The sequence below is a fragment of the Lactuca virosa genome, chromosome 3, assembly GCF_052849685.1.
Source record: "Lactuca virosa cultivar CGN04683 chromosome 3, Lactuca_virosa_CGN04683_v6, whole genome shotgun sequence".
NCBI lineage: Eukaryota > Viridiplantae > Streptophyta > Magnoliopsida > Asterales > Asteraceae > Lactuca > Lactuca virosa.
In genome coordinates, this window is record NC_136428.1 from 359633929 (window position 1) to 359650110 (window position 16182).

General features: G+C 41.5%; 1 protein-coding gene across 1 annotated transcript; it reads left to right on the forward strand.

The window, feature by feature from the left end:
• Positions 1-14656: 14656 nt before the first annotated feature.
• On the forward strand, positions 14657-15946 carry LOC145164893 (akuammiline synthase 1-like). The gene has a single exon (XM_079083551.1). The coding sequence runs from the start codon at positions 14657-14659 to the stop codon at positions 15944-15946; it is 1290 nt and encodes a 429-aa protein (XP_078939677.1).
• The last annotated feature ends 236 nt before the right edge of the window (positions 15947-16182 follow it).

Below are 16182 nucleotides of genomic sequence, written 5' to 3' on the forward strand. Positions count from 1 at the left end.
CTCAGCTCCGTAGGTAGCTCCAAACGATACGCTACCCTGCCCACCCTGGCAGTCACCCTGAAAGGACCAATATACCGAGGTCCCAACTTACCCCTCTTCCTGAATCGGATCACTCCCTTCCAGGGAGATACCTTCAGGAGTACGAAATCGCCGACCTGGAACTCGAGCTCTGACCGACGTCTATCCTCATAACTCTTCTGACGACTCTGAGCTGTCAGTAACCTCTGCCTGACCTGCTGAATCTGCTCGGTCGTCTGAAGCACAATCTCCGTACTACCCATCACACGTTGCCCGACCTCGCCCCAGCAAATGGGAGTCTGACACTTCCTCCCATACAACAGCTCAAAGGGTGGCATACTGATGCTCGAATGATGGCTGTTGTTATAGGAAAACTCAGCCAAGGGCAAATACGTGTCCCAACTCCCTCCGAAATCCAACACACATGCCCGGAGCATGTCCTCGAGCATCTGAATCGTCCGCTCACTCTGCCCATCTGTCTGGGGGTGGTATGCAGTGCTAAAATGCAGTCTCGTACCCAACTCCTCGTGAAACTTCTTCCAGAATCTGGAAGTGAAACGTACATCTCGATCTGAGACGATCGAGATCGGCACTCCATGCCGTGATACCACCTCTCTCACGTACAACTCTGCCAACCTCTCAGCGGAAGAGCTCTCACTGATATCAAGAAAGTGAGCGCTCTTCGTCAACCTATCCACAATCACCCAAATTGCATCGACGCCCCTCACAGTCCTCGGCAATTTGGTGATGAAGTCCATGGTAATCTGTTCCCACTCCCACTCGGGAACCTCCAACGGCTGCAACTTACCATGCGGTCTCTAGTGCTCGGCCTTAACCCTGCAACAGGTCAAACACCTCTCAACGAACCATGCAACATCCCTTTTCATACAGGGCCACCAATACTCTCTCTTCAGGTCCAAATACATCTTAGTGGTCCCGGGATGGATCGAGAACCTCGATCGGTGCGCCTCCTCCATCAAGATGGTACGCGTTCCGCCCATAAACGGTACCCAAATCCGACCCTGAAAGGTCATAAGTCCTCGACCATCAGTAACGAACTCCGATACATATCCGACAACTCGCTCTCTCTTCCGGTTCTCCGGTCTCACGGCCTCAGCCTGGGCCCCTCGAATGGTGTCCAACACCGGAGTCATCACTGTCAATCTCATACATACGTCTCGTATAGGGGCACTCTCCGCCCTGCGACTCAGGGCATCGGCTACAACGTTAGCCTTGCCCGGGTGGTACAGGATTTCACAATCGTAATCCTTTATCACGTCCAACCATCTCCTCTGTCGCATATTCAGGTTGGGCTGATCCATCAAGTACTTCAAACTCTTGTGGTCCGTGTATATAGTACACCGAACCCCGTACAGATAATGACGCCAGATCTTGAGGGCGAACACCACTGCCCCCAGCTCCAGATCGTGAGTGGGATACCTCGTCTCGTGAGGCTTCAGCTTCCTCGATGCGTATGCTATCACATGCCCTCTCTGCATCAGCACCGCTCCCATCCCCGATATCGATGCGTCACAGTACACCACAAAGTCCTCCATCCCCTCCGGAAGGGCTAACACTGGGGCTTCGCACAGTCTCTGGCGAAGTGTCTCGAAGGAGGCCTGGTGCTCTGGGCCCCATGAAAAAGCAACACCCTTCCGGGTCAACCTAGTGAGTGGCACGACGATCTTGGAGAAATCCCTGATAAATCTCCGATAATAGCCAGCCAACCCTAAGAAACTCCTGATCTCGGTGGGGGATCTCGGCACCTCCCAACTCATAACCGCCTCAATCTTGGCCGGGTCGACCAATATCCCATTCTAGTTAACGAGGTGCCCTAGGAACTGGACCTCTCGTAACCAGAAATCACACTTGGAGAATTTGGCATAAAGCCTCTCCGATCTCAAAACTCCAAGTAACTCTCTCAAGTGCTCCTCATGCTTCTCTCTGGATCTCGAATACACCAGTATATCATCGATGAACACGATCACCGAACGGTCCAACATCGGTCTGCATACCCTGTTCATGAGATCCATGAACGCCGCTGGTGCATTAGTGAGCCCGAAAGGCATCACCACGAACTCGTAATGCCCGTAACGAGTCCTGAACACTGTCTTCTGGATATCCTCATCTCGTACTCTCATCTGATGATATCCAGACCTCAAGTCGATCTTGGAAAACCAAGACGCTCCATGCAACTGATCGAATAAGTCGTCGATCCTCGGTAAGGGGTAACGGTTCTTGACCGTCAGTTTGTTCAGCTCCCGGTAATCAATGCACATCCGGTGTGAACCATCCTTTTTCTTGACAAAAAGGATCGGCGCTCCCCACGGCGAGCTACTCGGTCGTATAAACCCCTTCCCCAACAGCTCCTGAAGCTGCGAGGATAACTCCTGCATCTCTGGTGGCGCAAGGCGATAGGGCGCCTTGGCGATAGGCGCTGCCCCCGGAACCAAACCAATATGGAACTCTACCTGCCTCTCGGGAGGCACACCCGGCAACTCCTCGGGGAAAACATCTGGGAACTCACTCACTATCGGAACCTCGTCTACCGACCTTGGTCTCTCTGTATCTACTCTCGTATCCACCACATAAGCCACAAACCCACTAAAACCCTGTTGTAGACTCTGCCTCGCCCTGGCGGCCGAACAAAATGCTGACCCAGAACGGTTACCCTCGCCGTACACCGTAAGTACTCCCCCACTGGGGTCTCGGATCGTCACCAACTGTCGCTCACAGTCTATCACAGCCCCAAATCGGCTCAACTAATCCATACCCACTATAACACACACGTCCCCCATCGCAATCGGGACCAGATCAATCGGAAACTCGACACCGAAGATCTCGAGCACACACCCCCGGAACACGTCCGTAGCATACACTGATCGCTCGTCGGCTATAGAAACTCGTAGAGGTCGACTCAATGCCTCTCGCTGAACACTGATGTGCCGACTGAACGCCATCGACACGAATGATCGACTCGCACCCGAGTCAAATAACACTAAAGCGGATACAGAACTCACAAGAAAAGTACCTACGCATAACATAATATAAAAACAATATCACAAAATTAGCATAAGCAAAGAAAAAATGCATACCAGCCACAACATCGGGTGCTGCGCGGACCTCCTCCGCGGTCAACTGGAAGGCTCTCCCTCGTGCCTTCGGCGCTTCGACCTTCACTGGCCGACTATCGGTAGCTCTCACTGCAGCAGGGGCAGATCCCGGAGATGCTCCCTGTGCTGACCCACGTGACTGCGGACACTCTGCCTTCCGGTGTCCGGTCTGGTTGTAGTGAAAACAGACTGCGAACCCCTTGGGGCAATCCTTGGCCATATGCCCCTCCTTGCCACACTTGTAGCAAGACCCTGCTCTGCACACTCCATCATGACCCTTGTCGCACTTGCCACAAGTGCGGCCCTTCTGGCTCCCAGATCTCGAATCGGCGGGCTTGACCCGCTTGGCTGCCGGCTGAGACTGTGCCGGTCACCGATCCCTCCCCTGAGACTCCGCCTCCTCCCTAGCCTGAGTCTCCAGCTCTATCTCCCTCTTCCGAGCATTTGCCTGAAGCTCGGCAAATGTCCGGTACGACGAGTTCGCCACGAACTCTCGTATATCCCTCCTCAAAACACTCAGATATCGGCTCATACGTGCCTGCTCGGAGGACACGTGCTCTGGGCAGAACATCGCCCGCTCATGGAACATCCTGGTGATCACTGTAACAGACTCTGTACCCTGCTTGAGGGTCAAAAACTCCTGGGCCAAACGCTCCCTCTCCTCCTGGGGAACGTACTCTTCTCGGAACATAGCAGTGAACCTTTCCCAGGTCACTGCAGCAAGCTCAGTAGGCGAATAGTGCGCCGTCACAAACTTCCACCAGTCCTTCGCTCCCAAGCGAAGCTGGTTCAACGCGAACCGGACTCTCAAATGCTCTGGAGATGAGCAAGTAAAGAAACACCCCTCAATGTCTGATATCCATCTCATCGCTGCAATCGGGTCCTGGGTCCCATCAAACTCCGGTGGTTTTGTGTTGCTGAACTCACGAAACAGCAACGCATCACCACCCTGCGGCCTAGTCGCAGCTATAGCTGCAGTGGCCGTAGCAACCGTAGCCTCAAAAAGAGCAGCGTATCTCTCGTCAAATGTCTCTATCAGTGTGGTCTTGATAGACTCGAACATCTCTGGTATCTCTGCCCTGATGGCCGCAGCCACCTCCGCATGAATGATCCTACGGATCTCCTCATCACTAGTACCGCTGCTCTCTGGTGTGTGGCGTGTCCCAACCATGATGTCTCTGAAATACAACATAATAAATATCAGGGACTCGCTCGAGTATACTCGCACTCGATAACTCCACCCTACTTGCTCCTTAGTACCCAATGGATTCTTACTTAGGGTGCGCACTGCTCCGGTGTCTTCAGTAGTACGGGCCCTATACTACCGTCCACACCGCATCAGCATCCACTCTAAGTCCTCCTCCTTGGATCCCAAGTCCCAAGTACTCTACTCTCTTTAACCATATGCTACTCACTAGCGACTCTCTCATAAACTCCCCGCTGCTATCTAAACACTCTCAAGTATCCCTAGCAGCAAAACTCCTAGACTAGGGCATCACATATCAGGCCACTCTAGTCCTAAGAATGCCTAGTCTACTCTAGCATGCATAGCATAACTCATCATATATCATAACATAATATATCTCATAACACTAATTACAAGGGTATTTTGGGAAATCACCGTTCGGGCGCTGGCTGATCGTACACACGGCTCTGCTCTGTTTATCTCAAAACTCTTTTTACTCTTTTAAAAAGTTTTTTTAGTCATCAAAATTTCTCTCAAATCCTCAGTTTGAGTTCAGATACGCCCGAAGATGAATCTGAATCCCTCAAACCAAGGCTCTGATACCAACTTGTAACACCCAAAATTTTCAAGCAAATTTTCACATTTTGAAAACACATTATTTCATAATATTATAAAACTCATTGTTTCATACATCCAAACATAAGTCAAAATCCCAAGATCATAACATGTATAAAACTCCGCGTGTGTGTGTACTGATCATGCCGACGCCTTCCCGCGATCTTCACTAGTACCTGAAACACATAACACAAAACACTGTAAGCACAAAGCTTAGTGAGTTCCCCAAAATACCACACATAACACATACTAGCCACTCGAGGCTATAACTCTGCGGGCCCTTGGACCCTAGCTCTGTGGACCCTCTGGTCCTAGCTCTGTGAACCTTTCGGTTCCAACTCTGATATACTCTGATATATACACGGCATAAATCACATAGAAATAATGCAGTGCAACACATCACATAAATAGCATACAACAACTCTGTCACATAACTCTAATTACCTACTCAAGGTAAAGTATAGTGAGAAGACTCACCACGATGTCTCGTTAAATAGCTGACTCGGATTAAGTGTGATCTAGCCTCCGCCTAATCACATAAAGTAATACTCTCATAAATACAACTGTACTCAACCCTAAAAGTCAACAAGGTCATCGGTCAAACTTTGACCCGACTCGTCGAGTGCACTAGGGCGACTCGGCGAGTCTACACGTGTCCACTGACTCTCTTAGATCCTCTCTTGGCACGTCGAGTACTTCCCTTGACTCGACGAGTTCCACCTGGCATGAATCGCGGGGCCACCCTGACTCAACTCGCCGAGTCTCAAGAACAACTCAGCGAGTTCCAACTTGAACTCGGACTCCTGACCCTCCCTGACTCACCGAGTCATTCCCCCAACTCGACAAGTCCACTCACTGAGTGATTAACGGGCAACCTTCATACTACTCGCCGAGTCTGTTCTTTGCACTTGGCGAGTTCATGCCATGCACCAACTCAAAACAACTTCTGAGGTCAGATCTGTTCCATACAATCATAGATCTGGCCTCCCCAAGCATGATAATCACGTAAAGTTCGGACCTTGGCACACATATAACATCTAAATGGTCCAAAATGATGATTTAGCCCAAAAAATGACATTCTAAGCTCATGACTCCCACAATGACTCATAAAGCTCCAAGGGTTAAGGTCTATGGACCCCCTTGGGTCCAGATCCAGAACACAAACTCGAGAAGGGGCCAAATACTCCACTTAATCATCCTCTAAAAGGGTTAGAAAACCCTAACACTAAGAATCAACACCAAAACTGAAGAAGGTCCGAGAATAATACCTCAATACAATCTCTATGAGCTCAAAAACCACCAAAACCGCACCTCCTTCAGCTTCCTCTTGCCTTGAACACTTCCTTCTTGCAAAAATACCCACAAAAGTTCAAGATTGGCCTCTCCTTCCTCACAAGCACTCTAGATCACTTAGGGTTTCCCTCTGGGGGTTGATGGCCGCAAATGACGGCCATAAGGGCCTTTAAGTAGGTCCCAAACCCGAAAAATTAGGGTTTCATTAAACAGCGTGGACTCGCCGAGTCCACTCATGGACTCGCCGAGTGCGGTCATTAATCCGGATGAGAAATCGCGACCCTACTCGGCGATTCTAAGCACCAACTCGCCGAGTCCCTCAACAAATTCCAAAATAAAATAATAAAATAATATACCTGGGAATCCGGATGTTACAGTACATAGGGCGTGTTCGCTACAGTTATTTGATGAGCAGTTTTCAGTGGACTTGGTTCCCATTCCCCTGCGAGGGAATAAGGTTATAGTGGGTATGGATTGGCTGAGCCCCAATGGGGCAATGATTGATTGTGAACTGCAGTTAGTGAGCGTTCGCACTCCTAGTGGGGGGAGAGTTAGTGATTCAGGGCGAGAGGCCACAGCGCGGACCGATTATGTGTTCAGCAGCGAGAGCGAGGCGCTACGTTCAGCAGGGTTGCGCAGGGTACGTCGCCTATGTCATAGATGTCCGGGAGAAGGGTAAGACGACAGTTGACGATGTGCCAGTAAGACGTGAGTACCCAGATGTATTCCCAGAGGATTTGCCTGGAATACCTCCGGAGAGACAGGTTGAGTTCCGGATTGACCTGGTCCCGGGTGCGGCTTCGATAGCCAAAGCACCGTATCGGTTGGCTCCTCCAGAGATGCAGGAGTTGTCTACGCAGCTGCAGGAGCTGCTAGACAAGGGTTTCATCAGGCCGAGCAGTTCACCATGGGGAGCCCCGATCCTATTCGTAAGGAAGAAGGATGGGTCGCACCGTATGTGCATAGATTACCGGGAGCTGAACAAGGTAATGGTGAAGAACCGTTACCCACTCCCGAGGATAGACGATTTGTTTGACCAGCTTCAGGGAGCATCTTGGTTCTCCAAGATTGATCTACGGTCAGGAAATCACCAGATGTGGGTCAGGGATGAGGATGTGCAGAAGACCACTTTTAGGACCCGCTATGGTCATTATGAGTTTGTGGTGATGCCGTTCGGGCTCACCAACGCTCCAGCCGCATTCATGGATCTCATGAACCGCGTATGCTGGTCCGATGCAGAGGGCAAGGCCCTGGTTAGTTCTGGACTTCCGTCCGATGCAGTTTCCGGACTTCGGTCCGATGCAGAGGGCAAGACCCTGGTTAGTTCCAGACTTCGGTCCGATGCAGTGGGCAAGACCCAGTAGTTGCTTTATATGTTATTGTATGGTATATGGTAGTTTGGGGGAGCTCACTAAGCTTTGTGCTTACAGTTTCAGTTTTTGGTTTCAGGTACTTCCGCTAGTAAGGGGAAGAGCTCGGGATGATGGCATGGCACACACCACAGCTTCAGTTTGTCCTGGGAGTTTTATTCGGATATATTGATATGTTTGGACATCAGTTGATTTGATAAATTTATTATGACATTTTGAGACGCATGATCCATGGATTTATCTTTTAATATTTGATATTATGGTTTAGTAGAGTTTTCAAACGAAAATTTTTGGGTTGTATTTTTGGGATGTTTCATATATCAACATATATATAAAAATAAGCAAGTAAGATTATTTTATTAAGTCAACGCATAGAAGTTCAAACAATAAACAACCTATTATATGTGATCGATTGATATGTAGGAGAGATATATAAAAATAAGCATGAAAACATTAAAAAAAATTACGTCGAAATATAGATAAACTCGAATTTGTATCAATACGTACATAAAAAACAAATATATATTTTTTTAATTGACAAATGAAAGTTCTAAATATTGACAACCTCGAATTAGTCATACATTAAAATAAGCACGTTAAAATTTAGTTTTTTTTCGGTTAACGAATAGAAGTTAATAAGAAAATTTAGATTATACAAAATTCAAAATCGAATGGTCAAAGCAACATTTTACAAAGTTTAAATCCAAATGAATGAAGACGCTTTACAAAGTTTAAAGCTAAGGGGGAGAAAAGTGAAATTTGACAAAGTTGAGGGTGGTAATTATAGGAAAATCATATTATATATACTACGGAAAAAAACACAAAAAACTTAGGGCGAAAGGGACTATATACAAAGTGCAAAATCGATGGGTTAAATGATATTTTATAAAATAGAGAGGTGTAACATGTTATTTTATAAAATAGGGGTTAATAGCAAAAGAAACATAGAAGAAAAGGGTTTAAAATGGAAAAGTAAAGAAAATGAAAGGGATGAAAACCAAAAGAATGAACCACCCACATTAGTTATTAGTTTTTAGAAGATATATACTTTTCGCAATTTAAAAAAGTTCTATACAATCATAAAAAATTGTAGGTTTTTTTATTTATTTATTTTTTTGTATTATTTGTTGTTCATAATATATGTTCGAAATCTACATACTTTTAATATAAAATTACACAACTTAAAACGATCTATAAAGTTATCAATTAATGGTAGATATAACATATAACGTTTAATAAAACGAATATGTTAACTACAAGTTTTCTTTGTTATTAAAATTGGTTTTCATCTATAACCTACTAAATCATAGTTGCTTAAAAGTTATTATTTTAACTATAAAGTTATATTTTTTATAATTCATAAGAATTCGTCCAAAATTTAATATAAACATTTGATCTTGGTAGATCAAAGACCGTCGATTACCACATTTGATCTTCATAGATCAAAGATGGTTGATTACCATATTAATGAGAATTCGTGTAATATCTCTATCTTAATAAAAGAATCATTTTACCATTTGTTCCTTCTACATTCAATTTTCGTTCAAACTGATTTTACTATTTTGCCGTTAGTAACTTCCAATCCCTGCACACATGGTTGATTACTAATCAAATTTCCAACAAATAATTAATATGTATATATCTATATATAATCCCTATAAATATGGAATTGTTATTAAATAAACTTTATGGTGTAAATTTGAATTCACAATTGACAGTGCAATCCCCAATAGCTGTAATTTAGGAATACACCCTTATCTTCCAATTTTAAATCTGAATTACCATATCCTATGATTCACAATTGACTAAATATATTAATGTGTGTAAAATTTGTATCAACATATAAATTATTATTTGTAATTGTTAATAGAAAAACATTCAGGTACTGCTTTAGAAAGCAAATAAATACTATAAACTTTTAAATTAATTATTTGTTTATACGTTTAATATCCATTCATTACTTATAAAAAAGAAAAAAAAAATCATATTTTACTTTTGGTAATATGAAAAAATTTTAAACAGTTTAATTATTTTAAAATAATTCAGATTTCATAATTATGTTAAAATCAAGTTAATTTATTTCTAATTTGTTTTATCTATTTTATATTTTTTATAAATATATAAATATAAGAATTTATGTAATTTTATATCAATCTCATTTCCTTGATTGATTGTGTTTTTTACACTACATTCAAACTTATATTATGTTTAATAAATCATAATTATTATAAATGTCTTAACATACATAACATATATCCGATATTCAAATAAATATATATATTAATTTTAAATATCAATGAAAAAGCTTAGAAAAAACTTAGATCTTATTAAGTTAATAAAGTTTTATAAATATTTTACACTTGTAACTAGTTTGTTATAAATATTTGATCTTGAAGACGGTCTTCAATAGGATAGAGTCAACAACGAATTAGATAGCCATCAATAAGTCAATATACCATTAACTCACATAAGTAGCCTTGGTCGCTGCAGTTAATAGAAGAATATATATATATATATATATATATATATATATATATATATATATATATATATATATATATATATATATATATATATATATATATATATATATATATATATATATACATTCTATACTAGATAAATGCAGGTGGTCATTTTTTCGTAGTCACAAAGGATTTTATAAACACATCCAAATATTTCTCAAGTAAATTACACTAATAGTCCCTGTGCGTTAGCATAACTTGTGTTTGGTTCCCAACTAATTGTCTCAACTTTTTTAAATTTGTCCCGGACTGTCTAAAAAGGACTATATTGCCCTAAATAGCATTTTTCTACTTTTAAATTCGACAAAATTGCAAAAATGGTCCCTGTGGTTGGCAAATTTATGTGATTTTGGTCCAAAACGAAATGTTGGTGCACCACTGGTCCAAAATTAGATTTTTCTATTGGTTTTGGTCCCTATACACTTAAAATGAAGGTTATGCCCTTATAATTTACATTTTTCATTTTCTTTAGTTGTTGAAATACATAAACAAATTTAATTTATATCTTTTTTAACTTAAAACAAAAATAATAAAAACAAATAACCCATTCCCCACTCTTATCTTAAAGAAGCCCTTCATCACCGGTTCCATCCTCATCACTGATATCTGGAACTAACATTATCTGGAACCAACATCCTTCATCACCGGTTCCATTTGACCCTCGATTCTTTTAGGGTTTCGGTGGCCTTCTCCCATTTGCAGTTTACTCTAAGCAAGCGGTTTCAGATCCTAAAATTAGGGCTTGCGTCGGATCGTGCTTCTCTTCCTCCACAGGGGGCTCCATCTCATCCATCTTCTAAGTTAGTTTTTCGATGCTCTGTTTTGTTTGATTGAACTTCTATGTCGCTTTAAAGCTCCTAATCTGCCTCCACCGTCATTTTAAAGCTCCTGCTCTGCTTATACCATCGTTTGAAAGCTCCATGGTGGGCAATGATGGAGGTTCGGTAATGGTGAGAAGTAATGGAGATCCGACAACCATCCTGTCACCACACCTTCTAATCAGCCCTCCTCACCTTCTTCTCTCATGTTCACCGACCTTAATCTCTTCTTGATTTACCACAAAATTCCAATCAGCACCACCAGACACACCATCACCAAGCTCGTGTGATCTGAATCGAAGAAGGTAGGGTGAGAATCAAATCAGAACAGAATAGGAGGAAGGGAGGGTCGTGGTTGTCGTCGATTGAAGCTAGAACTGGAAGGAGAGGACCTGTGATTGTGAGAGAAGGAGGGGTACATCGATTTGAGATCTGAGCTGTGTGATCTGAAAAGTTTGTTGATGATTAGGTGTTGAAGATAACAAGGAGTTTTTTGTTTATCATAAAATGGAAATCGTTGATAATTTTTTTTGTTTTTCTGATGAACACAGATGATTTTTTTTAGGTGAATGTTTGATCTAAAAAGTTTAGTTCTGTGTGTGAGAGAGAGATTTGTGGGGTGATATATATTTTTTTGTTTTCTTTTAATTAAAGGAATTAGAATTCAATTAAAACAAATAGAAAAAAAATAATTTTAAGGGCATATTAGTCATTTTAGGTTGGGTATAGACCAAAATCACATAAAAATGCTAACTATAAGGACCAAAATCGCACAAAGTATCCGAAATTGGACCACCGATGCACTACCAAACTTTTTTGGACCAAAACGACATAATTTTGACAAACACAGAGACCATTTTTGCAATTTTGTCTTTAAATTCATTTTTATGTTATTACCGAATAAATTAAACTATTGATACAATGTAGATGGACCCACTTTACACCCTACACTTCATACATATGCATACCTCACGTCACTCACCCACTTACACGCAAACTCGTGTTTTAATCTTCCATAAATTATGCCTTAATCGGAGTACTAACATCGCTGCTAGTAAACCACCTCCTATTCGAAGCCTTCATTAGAGAAACACCACCACAATGTAGAAACCTTTCCTTTATTCTCTTAACCTAAAACCACCTCAGTTGTCTTTACCTTCATCTCCATTTTAGATCCTAACACCAATTTGTAGCTCTAGTTTGCTGATCCTAAAACCGAAGGTTGCTCGATTTGAGATTTGACGATGCGAAGTCACCACAAGCTGCCATCGAACAACCATCCAAACTTCTATAGGCATTGTGGGCCGATGAAAAATGCGGATTCCGTTGGAGGTATAAAAGCCAGACCAATGAGCCCATTCCATTAATTCACTCATTATAACGAGGCTGACAAATATGTACCCCGACAAACCAACCAACATGTTATCAACCGAACAAAAAACGTTGCTAACCAATATGTTTGTTAGTCAACATTTGTAGTTGGTATTACTGTAGCAATTAAGTAATCATGGTACGCTAGTGATACAAAGTTTCAATACTACTGTATTACCATAATAATCAATTCAATATATATATATATATATATATATATATATATATATATATATATATATATATATATATATATAATACATGTTTTGTGTTTAGAATTTTAAGAGCTTTCGTATTATCATTTGCCATAATGTTTACATTTTAAACTCTTGTTGGTGTATCTCATTTCCACCATTTTTTTTAACTTTTAAGTCATGATAGAAATTAATAAAATCTTTTTGGATCGATATTTCAATCTCAACAATTACAAAACTCTTATTCACAAAACCCCCATTCACATTTCCCAATGCTCAAGAATACGAAAATCCTAATTAACAAAACCCTCATACATGTTGGTATATACCATTAACAATATGTATCAACTGAACTTATTGGTAGTCAAACAAGATGGTACCAACTATATTTTGTACGGTAGTGGTAGCAAATTTACATACCAACTATAATTGGTACGATATATGTTTTAAAATAAAATGACTGGTACTGCACCAATTTCATCGCTAATAACCATAGTGTGAAAAAGAGAGGGTGAACAACATTTCAGATTTGACCACATGAAGCAACCTCAATCAAGCTACCAACCTTAATTGGACCAGTGACACCATCCCATTCTTGGTGGAGCAATCGTGAAGAGTGAAGCATAGGGTAAGCGGCGATTCAACTTACATACCTTCATCTTCCGACTCAAAAAGTTTCTTTATGAAAGCGTTAGGGTTGAGCTTATCAAACATCGTATTCACATTTTTTGGACGTCCGACTTCGCTAGTGAGGCCGGATGTAATCAATTACTATCCCCTACGGTTGTAAATAAGGGGGACATAGTTTCAATTTTTTTTGTAAGCTGGCCCATATCAGTTCTCATGTTTAAATCTTTCGATTGTTGACTACAATTAAAAGTCTTTCAGAACTTGATTTGGATTATATGTTTGCCAGTAAACAACCAAGGCAATTACGAGATCTACATAGACGAAACCAATGTAGAGCGCGGGGTAGCCCGGGATGCACCTTAAAAAAAAAATTAGTAGTTCAGAAAATTTTGTTTTATGTTGTGGTGATACTCTGGAAAAAAACTCGGGCTACCATAAAAAAAGATTTAGGTTATTTGTTTTTGTATATTATGCAACTTTTTTCTTTTACCCCTTTACTTTGATCGTCGCTCCGCCACTGGAATCTACGGTTTGGTCGGCGGACGTCGGGGTTTCAGGACTCCATGATCTCATAATGGGGTGGATATGGGGGTGAAGCTTTGGGTTTCAAAATTTGATTTTCGTGGTTGTCTTGTTCGCCGTAAGTGAATGAGTGGTGGTTAGAGAGGCACAAAACCCGAATCCGATCCGGTTTTGCTTACGTCATCAAAAATCCGATCCGGATCCGGTCAAAATCCGATCCGGTTCCAACCAAAATCAGAATCCGATTCTAATTCGATTTGATACCCGTTTAAACCGATTTTAATGGGTTTTAAGCGGATTTTGGGGCGGATTTGGACCCCGTTTTTAGCGAATCCGGTTTACGATCCGGTATCAAATCCGATTTGGAATATAGGATTACAATCCGATTGAGAATCCGGTTTTAAATCCGATCCGATCCGGTTTGGTCAAAACCGGTTTTGACCCAATTCAGTTTCGGATTGGATCCGGTTTTAAATAGTGAAACCGGTTTTGACCCAATCCAGTTTCGGATTGGATCCGGTTTTGAATAGTGAAACCGGATTTTGTGTGCATCTCTAGTGGTGGTGGCTGGATATGACAAATGAAAGAAATGGACATTTTCTTTACGCTGTGGGACATATTACTTTTCTTTTAACTTTTAAATAATAACAAAAAAAAAATTAATTAAAAAGTAAATACATAAGGGCAATGCAATCGTTTTAGAACTGCCAGGTACTAAGATCGCAATATAACCAAACCACAGGGACCATATGATATGATATAATGTTGTTACGGACCAACCATAAAACTACTCTAACACATAGGGACTATCCGTGTAATTTACTCTTATTTCTTCTATCATCACAAGTTATATTAATCAATTAAATCCTTGTGCGCTTCTTCTTTTATTTATCAGTTAACACAAAACAGCTTGCCAAAGTTTAAAATTATTAAAATCCAACTTCAGTGTGGTATAAATGTTTACATCAGCATTCGGCATACTACTTGCAATCTTGTCCATAATGAACAAAATCAAGCAAAAGCTCCAAACATTTGCAAAAATTAGGCAACTTCACACAATCATATCTCAGGAAACCATTAGACCATCTTCCCCAACACCTCCGCACCTGAAAACTCATAATCTTTCGTTTCTTGATCAGTTTTCTCCTGACATGCACACGCCATTTGTTCTGTTCTACCGGAACTACAAAACTGTTGACACCAACGTCTTAAAGCAATCCTTATCACAGTGCTTAACACAGTATTACCCCTTCGCCGGTAGAATTCCAACCCCTTTTTTACCTTACATCAACTGCAACGACGAAGGGGTAGAATTCCTTGAAGCTTTTAATTATAGCCCCATCGACGACTTCATTCACAAGAAGGAGCAAAACGAAACCCTAGACCAACTCTTTCCTTATGGTCTCAGCTGTACTCTTCGTGCTTCTTGCCCTAAGTTGCTCGATGTCCAGCTGAACCATTTTGCTGGTGGTGGAGCAGCAGTGGCTGTGTCCATGTCGCACAAGCTTGCTGATGGAGCCACCTTTGCCAACTTCATCAACCATTGGGCTACTGTTACACGTTGTCAGCCACCAGTAAATCCATCTTTCACCTCATCCTCCACAAGTAATAGCGTTAGGTTGCCTAAGTTCATTATTAAGGACTTGGATAAAGTAAAGTATGCTACAAGGATATTTGTGTTTCCTAATTCAAAACTAAATGAGCTGAAGAAGAAGGTTGCTGCCACCGGAAAAGCTCCAACGAACCCTTCTCGAGTTGAAGTGTTGACGTCTTTAATATTTAAACACGCAGTGAGTGCAGCAGCAACAAAGTCAGATTCTTTGAAACCATCAAACTTGTCTGTAGCTACGAACATGAGGAACAAGTTTGTTGAAAACTATCCTGAAACAGCAGCAGGAAACTTATTCACGTTAGCGATAGCAAAGATGGAGGAATTTGGTGAAATCAGGTTGAGTGAGGTGATTTCTGAGGTAAGGAAGGCAAAAATGGGTCTTGAAGGAATGAGAGATGAGCAAGAAGTAGTTGAAAAGTTGCTAAACACATTCTCCACCTTAAAGGGTGATATTTATTATAGTTCAAGCGTGTGTAGGGTTCCATTTTATGAAGTGGATTTTGGGTGGGGCAAGCCACAAGAAGTTCTATTAAGAATTCCAAATGTGGACGAGAATACTATCATTTTGATGGATACTCCATCCGGAGATGGTATTACAGCACATGTGCATCTGCCAGAAGAAGAAATGGCCATTCTTCATAAGGACAAAGAGTTTGTTAGTTATCTTCAAGACATCTAAAAATATATGTGCCGTTTGGTTGTGCATCAGTGCATGATTCCTACTTATTAATCATCGACAAAGTCATGAATTGCTTTTATATGTTTGAAAACTGAAACCTGTCAATTGGTTGGGTTTCATTTTTGTTAATAACAATCACATGTTACGATTAGATACACTTTGGATAGTGGTGGTTATCTCACGAGTCAGGAGTAGTGGAAATTCAAGATCCTAAATATTCCCACATACTCTTTTAG

Excerpts from the sequence above, each read along its gene's own strand:
- LOC145164893 (XM_079083551.1), top strand. The coding sequence starts at position 14,657 with ATGAACAAAATCAAGCAAAAGCTCCAAACATTTGCAAAAATTAGGCAA.